The 14,389-nt window shown below is 49.0% G+C and overlaps 1 protein-coding gene across 1 annotated transcript in view; it reads right to left on the reverse strand.

Moving 5' to 3' along the window:
* Positions 1-14,389, reverse strand: part of LOC131567031 (collagen alpha-1(I) chain-like) — an 84,527-nt gene that overhangs the window by 52,558 nt on the left and 17,580 nt on the right. The window contains exon 2 of the mRNA XM_058818511.1: positions 309-456. Within this exon, the coding sequence (XP_058674494.1) occupies positions 309-456 (148 nt within the window). The remainder of the gene's footprint in view (positions 1-308; positions 457-14,389) is intronic.

Consider the following 14,389-nt stretch of genomic DNA (forward strand, 5'->3'; position numbering starts at 1 on the left):
CAGAATGATTTGGGTTGGAGGAAACCTTCAAGCTCATCTCATCCTGTCCCTGCCATGGCAGGGACAGCTTCCACTGCCCAGGCTGCTCCAAACCCCATCCAGCCTGGCCTGGGGCACTTCTGGGGACAGGACAAACTGCTCCAAAATGCAAGAAATTAAGGAAGCCCTGTGCTCAGAGCACAGAATGGCTGAGTTATCTCCATGTCACCATGGAATGGGCTCTCCAAGGAACTCCTCAAACCAGGAGCCATGCCTCAGATGATTTTTGAGCCCCAGCACCCCATTCCCACCCCCTGGAGGGAGGTTACCTGTCCCCAAAGGCCTCCCTGGTGGGCATGTTGAGGGTTGCATACTGCCCGATCTCCAGGATCCTGCACTTGCTGTGGTCGTAGCCAAAGGAAACATTGCTGAGGTCCCGGGCATGCAGAGTGATTTTGTCCAGCAGGTTCACCTCATCTGCATTGGGAGAAAAGAGAGAGGTGCTCAGTAGGCTCAGAAGCCTCCACTACAGGGCACTGTTTATTCTCCAGCAAGAGAAAACCGGACAAATTGGACAACAGAAAAAACCTGCAGGAAGAGGAGTGTCAGTTTGGGAAAATTAAAATTAGGTGCACAAATTCAGCAGACTCAGACCACAAAAACCATTCAGACAACTTCACAAACAGCCAGGTGAGATTTTTGAATCACAATGTGAGTTTGGAGGCCACTGTCCCAAAGGTAGGAAGGGCCATTCCTTCCCCAGCTTCACAACCACAAAGTTGGGATGCTGAGGGATGTAAAGGACACAAATGCTTCAAACCACAAGTCCTGGAGCAGCTGGGTAGAGGAATCCTACTCATCCTTTCCCAAACTCCCCTGTTGATGCTGTAAATAAAGAATTGGACCAAGGAGTGGGAGGAAGTCTCTGTGTCCCTCAGCATGTCCTGACCAGAGGGTGGGGACACCCCTCTCTGCCCAAAGTGGGGTTCAGCCCTGTCACAGCGTCAGGAATTCCAGTGGGAATCCCAGGAAAGAAAGGATCCACTCCCAGAATGTGCTGTGAATTTTTGAGATGGTTTGAACAGGGGAGAGCCCCTGCCCTGGCCTGTTTGGCATCACCATGAGAAGCTTTTCACTCTCCTGGTGAGCAGACTCTTTTCCCAAGTTCACCTTTAACTGAAGAGTCTTTGAGCTACAGGAATACCTGAGGAAAAACGTGTTTTAAATCCTCAAGGTTTCTTCTTCCTCTCTATTAGCAAAAAGACTTGCAGACCTTAGACATCTAAAACCAGATCCCTCCAGTGTGGCAACAACCCTGCCACCAGCAAGGAGTGGGTGTAAGAGCCTGAATGCGGGATGTGGGACTCCAGGGGCTCTCCAAAATGCAGTTTATTGTATCCAAAATGCAGTTTATTGTATCCAAAATGCAGTTTATTGTACCCAAGGTGTTACACCAGCCCACGGTGGTGGGTGACAGAGCTGTGCCCGCAGCTGTCAGCTCCAGCTGCAGGCAGGCCTGGAGACCCTTTGGCTTTGGTTACAATGCATTATAGACTTTTCTTTGCTGAGCACCTTCATACAGCAGAACCAATCTATACCTTAACTATTATCTATAGCCCATCATAACTACTGTAATTACTATATTCATGTCACTGTTCTCCAGTCACTGAAAGTCAGTACATTACAGTTTAAGCTAGAAGTTGTTTTTCAGTTTTCTTGCAGTGGAAAATTCTGAGACCTTTTTTCTACTTGCCACATTGGCAGGCTTGTTTGCCTGTGCTCTCTTTCTGCTTGGTAAAAACATTTTCTTGTTTAGGGTGGGTTTATCCTTTGCTCTAAGCCATAAAAACCCCTTCTAACTAACAGACCCTTTGCCTCCTTGGTTATCCAGTGAGACTGGCTCAGCAATTCTTTTCTTCTGTATCAAAACTTGCTTCCATCTCTATTCCTTCATCAGACTCAACATTTAAAAATCTTTCTGGCAAGCACACATATCTGTGAGACTTTCTTGTCAAACTTTCATCCTTCCCAACACCTGGGGACAAGGGGCAGGCTCAGATCACCAGCCCTGGCCCAGCCCTGCAGGATCCCCCCAGACCCCACATTCCCTTTCCTGGGATGGTCTGGACAATCCCACTCCATGATTTGTCAGTGGGAGTTGTGCCAGCACCATCTGCAGGAGCATCTGCCATGGCTTGGGAAGCATCCAGCCCCTTCACTCCCTGGAATTCCCACCGAGGATGAGGTGTGAGATTGATTTGAGGGCAGACAAACAGCCCCGGGCACGCTGCGACCTGCCAGGAGAGATCCACAGCCAGAGAGGCAAAATACAAATCAATCAAGCAGAAAACAGCTTTGATCTGCTTCAGACACTCGTGTGTCACTCCTGACACCACCTCCTTGGAAGATTCTGCATGGAAAAGAGCCCTGTGATGGGAAAGGGGAAGGAATGGAGGAGATGGGGCTGCTTGTGGGGAGTTGGGATTTCAGCTGGGATTTCCCCAGCTCCCCACATGGGCACAGCATCCACTGGATTCCAGCCAATCTAAAACTCTGCAAGATGAAGGTGCAGCAGCTTTTGGCAGCAGGAACACCAACAAACTGGGACCAAGCCAGAGGGTGCAGGGTTGAGCCCCTGGGAACCCTGACCAGCCAAAACCCCAGAGGCAGAGCCAGCAGAGTTTATCAGCACAGCACAGGAATTAACCCCAGAGCAAAGAGCTCACAGAGGGGAAAACACCAGGAATGTCTGTCCCTCTCAGCCCCAAGCATTTTTGGGAGTGATTCCCTCACTGCTGGCATCAATGGATGTGCCAGGACCTGCACAATTCCATCACCAGGGTCCTGGAGATCACAGGCACTGAGAGCTCACTGGGTACTGCCAGGGATGGGATTCCCACACCTGCTGCAGCTGGAATTGATGCCTTGTGCAGGCTCACCCAGAACAGAGGCTGGACAGAGCTAAAGAATAAAGCAGGTGCTCCCAGGAGCTGCTGTGGGGAGCTGGAGCACCACAGGACAGGCACAGATTCCAAGGGGGAGCAGCCCAGGCAGTGCCAGCCCCTGGGGAGATGCTCCACAGGCAATCAGGGATCAGGGGCAGATCCCTCCTGCAGCACAGTCAGTGGGAAGGGGAAGCACAGGCAGAAGCTGGTGTAGAAACCAGGCTGCAGTCAGGTGTGGAGTCCATCCAAGGGCAGAGACGGGACAGAGAGTAAAAGAACAAGGAGAGAAATTCCATCCAGAGACGGTCCATAGCCCATCCAGGAGGCAAAGATCCTCACCAGAACTCAGGCCAGGGCTGAGGGCACAGGGCTGAGCTTAAATGGGGCTGCTGGGATGAACTAGGGGTCCCAGGTGAGGCTGGTTGGGGTCATTAAGGCCTATCAGTGCTCTCAGGAACCAGATGGGTTCCAATAGTGACTCTCCACCATCCCATCCCATCCCATCCCATCCCATCCCATCCCATCCCATCCCATCCCATCCCATCCCATCCCATCCCATGGTGCTCCCTGAGGGATACCCCCAGTTGCAGACACAGAAAAGTGACCACCCATATTCTCCTTTGGCTCATCTAAATGTGTGGAAATTCCACTGAGCTTTACTTTCTCCCCAAAAGAGGGAAAATTGTATTAAACAGCCAAAATTTGGGGCCTTGGAGAGCTCTTAGCAGGGTCTGTCAGGCTGAGTAATTTCCCCTGGATGTGGCACTGGCTGGAACCTGAAATAACAGAGCTGGCCAAGCCTGGGGACAAGCCCAGGGGACAGCCCTGGCTGGGGAATGGAGCCCATGACCTAATGGGCCTCTCCTCCCTCTAACTGCTGAGTGCCTGATGGAAATGTCCTGCCAGGACTCTGCTTAGGATCACTCCAAACTCCGCATCAGAGAGGCTGGGACATCACAGCTCCAGATTTAACCAGGAAGGTTCCCTGCATTAGGTGATGGAAAATCAGGGCTCCATGCTGGGCCTCACACCAGGGCCACCAGCACCAGGCATCCAAACCAGCACAGCCCCCCTGCTCCACCTCCCCTGACATCCCATGGCCATGGGGAGATGTTGGAGGCTGTGTAGGAATGTGCTCCTGGTCAGACTCTAAAAAAGGCAGGAGTTTTCATTATTATCTTTTTAGCATTCTGTAAGTATCCTTGCAGTATTCCTTAGTATAGTATTCTTTAATATAATGTAGTATTATAACATATTATAAATATATTATATTTAATATAATATAGTATTATAAAGTATTATATTATTTAACATAATATAGTTATATTACTTAATACAATATAGTATTATAAAGTAATAAATTAGCCCTCTGAGAGCATGGATTCAGATTCATCATTCCTTCCTTTGTCGTGGCTTTCCCTGCCAGTCCAATAACTGCCAGTGCCACATCCACTCCCTGCTGCTCCCATTTCCCTCCCCATCCAAGCATCCCTTTCCAAGGGCACTCCAGAAGGCACCTGAGGTGAGCTTTGAGCTGCAGCACTCACGGCTCCCAGGGCTGGTTATGCAACAGGATTTGAGCCTCCTGCTCCGGAGAGCAGGGATAATTTGGGTCTGACCCCGTGGCTGCGAGTCCAGAGGGGCCAGAGCCAAGGCAGGAAGAAAAGGAACAAGGGCATTTCCCACAGAGGACACCAGAGCCATTATGGAAAAGTGAATGCAGGCACCCACCCACGGAGAGGACAGCGAATTCCAGGGGAGAGAAACCTGCTGGGAAGAAAGAGCTCGGCTGCACGCATTGTCTGGGCAGGAAAAGGGAGCACAGGTTCTCCTGGAGCTCATTACACACAGCTGCAGCTGTGCTGCCCCTCCTTTGTGCCTGCCCAGCACGGGGGGCTCTGCGGGGAGGGGATGGGGCTTCTGGGGACAAAGGCTGGGCAGGAGGAAGGGCTGCTGCAAGGAGGGATGACCCCCAGTAAGGATAAGCTGGGAAAAGTAGGGCAAGTGGCAGGAAAGGAAGGGAGCTGTGGGAGCAGGGGAGAGTTTCAGAGCTGCTGAAAGCACAGGGTGGGCACAGGAGAGTGGGAGCATCAGGGGTAGGACAGTGGGGATGGAGACGAGAGATCTCTGGAGCCAGGTTGTGGAACTTGGGGTTTATTGCAAAGGGCCTGGGTGCAGGGCCCTGCTGGGAGCTGCCAAACACAGCTCAGAGCAGGCCCCAAAGAGGGAGAGAGAGGTAAAGAGAGTGAAGGCAAGAGCGTGTTAAAGAGGATGAGAGAGTAAAAGAGAGGATCAGAGCAAAAGGTTCCTGTTACAATACAATAAATCTTCTTCTGGTCTTGGAACTTGGGGTTTATTGCAAAGGGCCTGGGTGCAGGGCCCTGCTGGGAGCTGCCAAACACAGCTCAGAGCAGGAATGAGAGAAGTAAAGAGAGTGGTATAGAGGGTGAGAGAGAGAGAGAGGATGAGAGGATAAGAGGGTAAGAGAGCGAGGTTCCCATTACAATACAATAAATCTTCTTCTGTGTTGAATATTCTGATTCTCACTAACCAATCTAGTACAAGATACAAATCCTACAGCATTTACATACAGCCTATAAGAATCATTACATCACCACACTGTGTTACATTTTAAACCCTAAAAACTCCTCTTTGGGCCCTTCTGCCAAGCTGCAGGGTCTGCTCTGACCCTTGGGCCTGTCTGCAAGCAGAGAGTGTTGTTCCATCAAAAGGGGATCACCTTCAGCTGGCCACACCATTGTTTTCCAGTTGTTCAGTAACTGAGGGATCTCAAAGCTTGCTTTCATTTCAATCTCACTTACAGTTTCTATATTCTCAAAATCTTTTGCCAGGCAATCATATTTATAAGGCTTTCCTGTTTCATCTTCCCCAAGGGGCAAGGGGCAGCTCTCAGCCTTCAGCTTCATCCTGCTCAGGGCAAATCCCAATGTGAGTCAGCATAAAAATCTCATCCCATTAACTGAGGGGAGAGGTCTGGGAGGTTGTGTGCTGCCCTTGTGGGGCCAGGGGAGGGTTTGGCACAGGGAGCAAATTGATATCCTGGAAGCTGAGCAAGGAGACCCCTCTGAAGAAGGGAAGGGCTGGGGGGGATGGCCCACAAGAACCAGCTGCTCTGCAGGGTTTGGTGGGCTCGCTTGATTTAGGGTTTTTTAATAGGAAACTAAAAAATAAGCCACTTTCAACCTTTCCAAGATGTGCTGAGGTATCACAGAATTATGACATAGTTGGGTTGGAAGGGACCTTTAAAGGTCACCTCATCCAACCCCTCAGAGCTCCCCATTCATCTCCTTCCTGACAGCCCCAAGAGTTAACCCCACCCAGAGCTCCTGGTCCCTGGGGAGGTGCTCTGGTGTCACCCCAGACTTGCCCAGCCCTCACCCCCCAGGCCACACTCCCACCTTGGTGCATCTTCCATCTCCTGCTCTCATTTCCCCTCCATATCCTCCTTCCCCTGCTCTGTGCATTCACCTCCTGCCCCTCCTGGAGCACTGACAGCTCCTGGGCTGAGCTCAAACCCTCACTTAACTCAAACACCATGGAAATGATGTTTTATTCACATTTAGAGTTTAAAAGCTTTAGCTGGAGGGGCATTTTTGCATGGTTTTCATTTAAATCCCCACGCAACTGCTCCTCAACCTGTTCAAGTTGGCCTCACAGCAATTAAATTAATTACTGAATTACAGGGAGTCAGCATTGGAATTGGTGCACAATGCCTGTCCAGCAGATTCTGCGGGATTCCTTTAAAAAAAAATAAAAACATCCCAATAAAATCTGTGTGACACTGAGTGGGGACAAGTGCCATAAACATTGGCCCTCGCTGTAGCTCGTAAATAAATTTCTCTTTATTGCTCCATTGTCAAAGTAATTAACAGCAAATTCTCCAGTCTCTCCCACTCCAGGGACTTGTTTCCAGCACCAGCTTTCCAAGAGCCTCCCTCTCTGTGGTTTTATAAAACACAACCCCATGTTTTATAGGCTTGGAAGACAAACAGAAATGAACACCACAGCCATGAAGGGATGATCCCAAAAAGCTGCTCTGGGTGGGTTGGACACCCCCAGGCTGCCAAGAGCACCCAGCCAGGGTTTGTAGCCCTGATTTTCATCATCCTCTCATTCTGATCACTGAATCCCAGAATCATTTTGGTTGGAAAAGACTTCCAGGACCACGGAGTCCAAGCCATCCCATCCCCACCTTGTCCCCAGCCCAGAGCTCTCAGTGTCACCTCCTGGGACACCTCCAGGGATGGGCATTCCAAACCTCCCTGGACAGCCCCTGCTGATGCTTAACAATATTTTCCATGGGGAAATCCCTGCTGATGTCCACCCTGAGCCTGCCCTGGCCCAGCCTGAGGCTGTTCCCTCTCCTCCTGGAGAGCATGTGGATGTTGGGGTGCAAACAGCCCAAAAACTCCTGGGAATTGTCTGGATTTGAAAGATTCCAAGGTCAGGAGCACCAGGAGGTGCCTCCAGCCCAGCTTGGAGAGGAGAGGAGAGGAGAGGAGAGGAGAGGAGAGGAGAGGAGAGGAGAGGAGAGGAGAGGAGAGGAGAGGAGAGGAGAGGAGAGAATGAAGGGAAGGAAAAAGAAAAAGGCAGCAAGGCCTCTGCTTCTCTCAGCCAGTTTGTCTTCCAAGCCTATAAAACACGGGGTTGTGTTTTATAAAACCAGCAAAACCAACACCAGAAACTACAAAAGGTAGAGGTGAGTGAGGCAGGAACAGAGTGTCACTATAAGACAAAAAATAGCTCAACGTGAACACGCAGCTCTCTCAAGGGTAAAAAGAAAATATTTAATTTCTGACTCTAACATTTATAGATTCCCAAAAGTGACAGTGAATTGGAGGGTGACAGTGCCACCTCTCCAATGACACTGGACAAACCAACAGCCCATCAAATTTTTCCTCCTCCATAAAACAATGCAAAACAATGAGTTATTTACATAAAGTGTGTGAGAAAGTTCGTTACAAGAATGTAAACAGCAGAAGGCTTAAAAAAACTTTAAAAATCAGAGTGACAACAGAGTAAATCTTTCCTGCTGGTTCCTCCCAGCTCCCTGCAAGCCAAGGATTTGCTGATCCAAAGGCAAAAGTTGTGTTATCAGGAAGTGTAGCTCAAATCCCTCCGGTCCCGGGAAGCTCTGGAGGATATTCCTGCAAGGAATCCCTGGGCACACAGAGCTTCCATTGAACTTTCTGATGCTTTGTGGAGCCTCAATCTCCACCTGAGGCAGGCTGGGGTGTGTTTGCACAGCCTGAGCTCTGTTGAGGCCAGGCACAGGGGAGGAACAGCAATGCTGAGCCAAGGTGTGCCTGTGCTCAGGTGACAGATGGCTCCTGGCACAGGTGCCACCTCCCTGGCGGCCCTGCAGCACTGATTCATACCTGCCTGGCACATCTCCAGGGGTGGCAGGTTTATCTGCAGCCTCCTCTGATGTGCCTTGACAAAGGAGGGGGCACATTCCACCTCATTTCCAAGCCATCTCCAGAACAAAAAACTTTGGAGCACTGTAGAGGACCCTGGAATTCCCACCTTTATGGAAACACACTCAGCACCAGAAGAAGGAGCAGAGCAGGAGGGTTTGGGGTGCAGCCCATTTGCTGAGATGAGAGGAATTCCCAGGATGGGCTCCTGGATGTATTTATTTGGATTTTCTCAGGCTGTAATGTCTCCCAGACATGTGTCTGCAGCAGCAGATAACACCAAGCCCGGCATTTCCCTGCTCACTTTTAACACTGCTGAAATAACCCAGACTGAGCCTGTGCCAGGCTTTAAAACAACTTCTCTGAGACAATGGAGAAACATTCATGGAGATCAGCTTGGAATGGAGAAGAGGGGGACCAGGGTAGCCCAAAAGTCATTTCCCATCAATTTGTAGCTTCATTGCAGAGCCCTGACACTGCATTTTCTGCTGGAAGAAATCTTTCTGCCTCACTCACCTCTACCTTTTGTAGTTTCTGGTGTTGGTTTTGCTGATCCTGCTGGGTTTTGGTGAACAAAGCAGGGTTGGGAGTTAAATCAAACCCTTTCAGCTGCTCCCCTTCCTACAGCTGATGGGCAGAGGGGCTACAGCTCCTTGTCCTGATCCTCAACACACAGCTCAGGCTGTACAAACACACCCCAGCCTGCCTTAGGAGGAGTTTAAGACTCCACAAAACATCAGGAAGCTCAAGAGGAGGAGAATGGAAGCTCTGTGTGCCTAGGGATTCCTTGCAGGAATATCCTCCAGAGCTTCCCAGGACAGGAGGGACTTGAGCTCCAGTTCTTGCTGAGGGCTGTGAACACAAACTTTGCCCTTGGATCAGTATTCTTAAATATAATACATATATAATATTCTTTAATGTAATATATAACATAATAAAGTAATAAATTAACCTTCTGATAAAGTAGAGTCAAATACATCATCCTCTCCGCCCAGGGATGGAGCCAAGCATTCCTACCCAGATACAATCTGAGGTTTGGGATATCACAGCAGCCTCTGCCCCCTGCATTGCCAGAGGAGCAGCTTTCTGCTGCCCTGCATGGCCAGAGGGAGCCCAGGCCCATCTGCAGCAGCCCTGGAGCTGCAGAGGAAAACTCCCCCCTTGTGCAGGATCCCTGCTGCAGCAGAGCCACAGCTGGCACTGCAGGAGGGCTGAGCCCCCCTGGGATGGGGCTGGGACACCTCCCTGACACACAGGGGGCAGGGCATGGTCTGACTCTGCTAGTATTGTTTTGTTGTTTTTGTTGTTTATATTTGTCACAGACATCTTATATGAAAAATCCTTTCTTTAGGATTTTTCCTCCTGAGAAGCTGAGACGCCTCAGGAAAAAAATGTAAACAATGATTATCTGCTGCTGTGGAATGCAACAGGTGCATCTGGGATTGGCCCATGTTGGATGTTTGTAATTAATGGCCAATCACAGTGAGCTGGCTCAGACTCTGGCCGAGACACAAGCCTTTGTTATTCATTCCTTCTTATTCTATTCTTAGCTAGCCTTCTGATGAAATTCTTTCTTCTATTCTTTTAGTATAGTTTTAATGTAATATATATCATAAAATAATAAATCAGCCTTCTGAAACATGGAGTCAGATCCTTGTCTCTTCCCTCAACCTGAGACCCTTGTGAACACTGTCACATATACTAATACATTTCTATTTGTTTTTTAGTTTTCCTAATAAAGAACTGTTATTCCTACTCCCATATCTTTGCCTGAGAGCATCTTCGTTTCAAAATTATAATAATTTAGAGTGAAGGGGTTTACATTTCCCATTTCAGGGGAGGCTCCTGCCTTCCTTAGCACACACCTGTCTGTTCAAACCAAGACAGCAGCACAGCCTGGGGCAGAGCAATGAATAAAAGAAAACAAGAAAGAGGCAGAGCAGCAGAGCAGAGCAGGGCAGCAGCACCAGCCCCGGCCTTCCCCTCCTGCTCCCTTCAACACCGCTCCCAAGAATAAAAAAATAAATTAAAAATGAGTGTTTCCCAGCCTAACAAGCTGCCATTTCACAGCCAAGCAGAGCTCAGATTTTCACCCCAGGCAAAACATGTGCACATTTGTGATTCAGTGCACGCCAGCGGCTGCCAGGTTTCTGTACAAACGATGGAATTGTTGCGGTTTCAACCTTGACTCAACTCCCAAACGCTCCTCCAAGCTCCTCTGACAGAGCTCATCACCTCCCACCTCTCCCCAACCACTGGTATTTTTACACCCAAATTATCTCTGGGTGCCTGGGAGCCTTCAGATCCCCTGAGGAGCTGCTGCTTCCCTGGGTGTGGGAGTCACTGAGAGCCCCAGCCAAAAGATTTCCTCTTGTAAACTCCTTTCACCAGCCCAGATCGAGCCCACAGTGCTGGAACCAGAGCTCAGGAGCCTGTGGGCAAATAAACAAACATCAACCAAGGTTTTATTCATGTGCAGAGAAGCTGCCAAAGCCCAAAAATGGAGCTGGAGGCACCACTTAGCCAAATCCCAGGAGGGGCTCAACCCTCTGGAGCTCCATGGGCCACATCCTGGGCTGGGCAGGCTCCACAAGTTGGAAATTTGGGTGAGGATGAGCACGAATGGGGCTGGAGAAGCTTCCAGCAACTTCCAGCATGGATGAGATCCCACAGAGTGTCGGAACTCAGCACATCCCTTTGGATGTCCAGAGTTGCTGAGGACCCCACTGGGGGCCTTGGAGACCCTGGCACACAGCCCAGAACACCTGGGGATTTGATTTTGACCCTTGGAGCAAGTTACCAGCTTTGTATGAGGACCTGAAAGTCACAGAAGTTTGAATAGTCTAATAATAAAGTGATCACAGCGTGAAAATGTAGATTTTAGGATTTTTGGTATGGGGGTTGTGGGGACAAGATGGAGGAACTTGGGTGTGTCCAGCCTTTCTTCTTCTTCTTGTTCTCCATTTTCTGCAGTGATGTTGGCACTTTGGGATGGGTTTAGAGTAGAAGCTCACTGTCTAACACTGGTGATAGGTATTGGGAATTCAGTGTAAATGTGTTATATGTAGTTTGTAGTATAAAAGGACAACACAGAGTGCCTGTGGCTGCCCTGCTGAGCAGATCTCGCCTGGGCAGAAAGAAAATTTTATAGATAAGAATTAATAAACAACCTCAAGACCAAAAAATGAAGAGTCCAGACTCGTTCTTCAGCTGTGCGGGCTGAAGCAGAGACATCCTGCACATGTCGGGCAGCAATTATCAACAGCAACCCAAGAACAGAGGACACGCTCAGCAGGAGCAAAATGCAAAATCCCCTTGCTGGATATGGGCTCCTCCATCCCTTTTTCCTCTCCAGGGTTCAAAATCCTCAAGTTCCCCCTGAAAAACTTCCTATCCAAGGCCTGGCTCGTGCCCATTCCTGTATTTTCTGCTTCAAAGGCTGCCTCACAGCATCCCACCAGCAATAATGATTTCCCAGCTCAAACCAATCTTCCTTTCTCTCTATTTCTTCACTAACCTAAAGAATTCCCCAGAGGGTTTTTTTTATGCAGTAGAACCCAGAGGAAAATCTATTTTTTCCCCCTCAAAATTGCAGTTTTTGAGGATTATTTATCACAAGTGAAGCTGAGAAGAGCCCAGGTCAGACAGACTCCCCCATCCCACTGTCTCTGCAGGGATTTGGGTGGATTTGGGGAGAGCCCCAGACAAGTCTTGTTTCAACAGCAGAGATGTCTCTGCCTTGTAAAAAAATATATATATAAAAAAATCTGCTCTTCATTCCTCCCTCTGCCTTTGAGCAGGGGAAAACATTTGTTAGTGATTCATCACTTCCCTGAGCAGCCCAGACTGAGGAAAGGATGGATTTGGGATGTGGGGGAGCTCTCAGGGTTAAAGGGAATTGCTGGAGAGAAATCATGTGTCAAACAGAAAACTTTCCCTGTATTAGAATTAAAAAAAAAAAAAAAAAAAGGAAAATGAGTCAGTTTGAGTCAGCCCAGAAATGAAAGGCTTCACCTCTGTGGATGAACTGCCTCTTTCTTGTTTTCTTTTATTCAGTGCAAGTTCACTTTAATTAACTGAAACTGAAAGTGAAAATTCAGTGTTATTTTTAACCCTGGAGATGACAGGACATTTCCTCCCTCCCCCAGTAAACCACTTTTTGGGTTTTTAATTTTATTCTTTTTTTCCTTTTCACAAACCCCAGGAAACCCAACAGTTCCAACAGGCTGGAGTTTCACTCCCACTTCATGATTGGAAATTTTCCACCTGCTCAGACCCAGTTTCACCAGCCCTGCTTCAGCTTCCACCAAGTCCAATGAACTCCAGACTCCTGAGCCCACCCTCCCTCAATTCCCTGTTCCTTGAGCTGGAAGCAGCCTGAAGAACACTCCCAAGCAGAGAATTCCTCTATATTGTTCTATTTTCTCTAATTCGTCTATAATATTCTATTTTCTATAATTCCTCTATAATATTCTTCTATTTTCTCCAATTCCTCTATATTCTTCTATTCCACATCTTCTGTTCCAGTGCCTCAGAATCCTCTGGATTCTCTCATCTCTGACAATGCAGCCAATATTTTGCTGCATCTCCATTCTATCTCATTTTCAAGCCACCTCCAGAACGAAAAACTTTGGAGCAGTGAAGAGGAACCCTGGAATTCCCACCTTTGTGGACACACACGGGTTGGAAAACACCAGGACATCACCTATAACCCACCCTGGAATGCTGAAAATAAAGAAGAAAACCTAAATCCATGAATCCTGAGTGGAAAAGTAGGATTTGCTAAGCTACAACAATATTTCACATTGTGCCCCCACAGTGCCAGGAATTATTCTTTTTAAGCTTTATTTTGTATTCAGTATCACAGTGGGAGAAATCCTCCTCCTGCTGGAAGGTTTCAAGGTTTCTCTTTCCAAGACAATAAAACATTCCCAGCTGGTGAAAAGCAATCCTGGGCACCTGGCATTGGCTCTCAGTGCCAGGAAGGGAGAGAGCCACGGCATGGGGAGGTCAGGGGGATTTTCCATGGATCCTGGGTGTCCCCAAGGCTCTGTGAGGTGCCCAGCCTTGGGTGGGCATCCCTGGGCACCCCTGGCAGCGCTGTCCAAAGGCTCCCAGAGCTCTGGCAGCACAGCTTTGCCCCTCAGAGAAGGACAGAGCTTCTCTCCTTCTTTTTTGAGAAAAATATCGCTAAAAATACCCCAAAAACATCCCTAAAAAATGAACCACTCTGCAAATCTCCCCGAGAGCCTGCAGTGCTGCAGACACCACGGGATGGCTGCTCCTGCTGCACACCTGCATTTCCTGAGGGCACAAACCCTCACTTCTCTGTCCAACTGCAGCAATTCCTGCAGGATTTATCCATCCAGCAGCGAGCAGAGCTCCTCCAAACCCACCGGGCTGCCTTTGTTTTGCAGTCATCAGATTAAATGTCCTGGAGATTGCTGCAGCAGCTCTCCTGCTGGGCTTGGAGCAGCGTTCCAGCCTTCCCAGCACACTCCAGTGCTCTGGGAGCAGCAGGACCACGTGAAGGAATGGCTCTGCTGCTTTTCTCCGGGTTTGGAAGAGAAGCAAACAAAGAAAAGTAATGTGAAAAGTGGAGTTGGCATGAGCTGCTGTGCCATTCCCATCAAACCTTCAGTAAAAGAAAGACTCCAAGGGATCAGCTCAGCTCTAAATATTGAATTGTTTTAATTCACTGACAGAACAAGGTTAAATCGCACATCTGCAAAGCTGTGGGGCTGTTCCCTCTCTGCCACAGCCAGGACACTGCTGCAGGATGTGGGCAGGCTCAAACACCATAAAATATTTGATTCCTGCATTTCAGGAGCCTGCCCAGCCCTCCTAAGTCCAACCATCCCCCCAGCTCTGCCAAGGCTACCACTGACCCAGGTCCCCAAGTGCCACGTCCCGGGATGGGCACTCCAGACCTCCCTGGGCAGCCCCTGCCAATGTTTAATCACCCTTTCCACAAGGAAATTCCTGCTGGTGTCTACCCCGAGCCCCTCCTGAGGCCGCTCCCTCTCC

The sequence above is a fragment of the Ammospiza caudacuta genome, chromosome 21, assembly GCF_027887145.1.
Source record: "Ammospiza caudacuta isolate bAmmCau1 chromosome 21, bAmmCau1.pri, whole genome shotgun sequence".
Lineage (NCBI taxonomy): Eukaryota > Metazoa > Chordata > Aves > Passeriformes > Passerellidae > Ammospiza > Ammospiza caudacuta.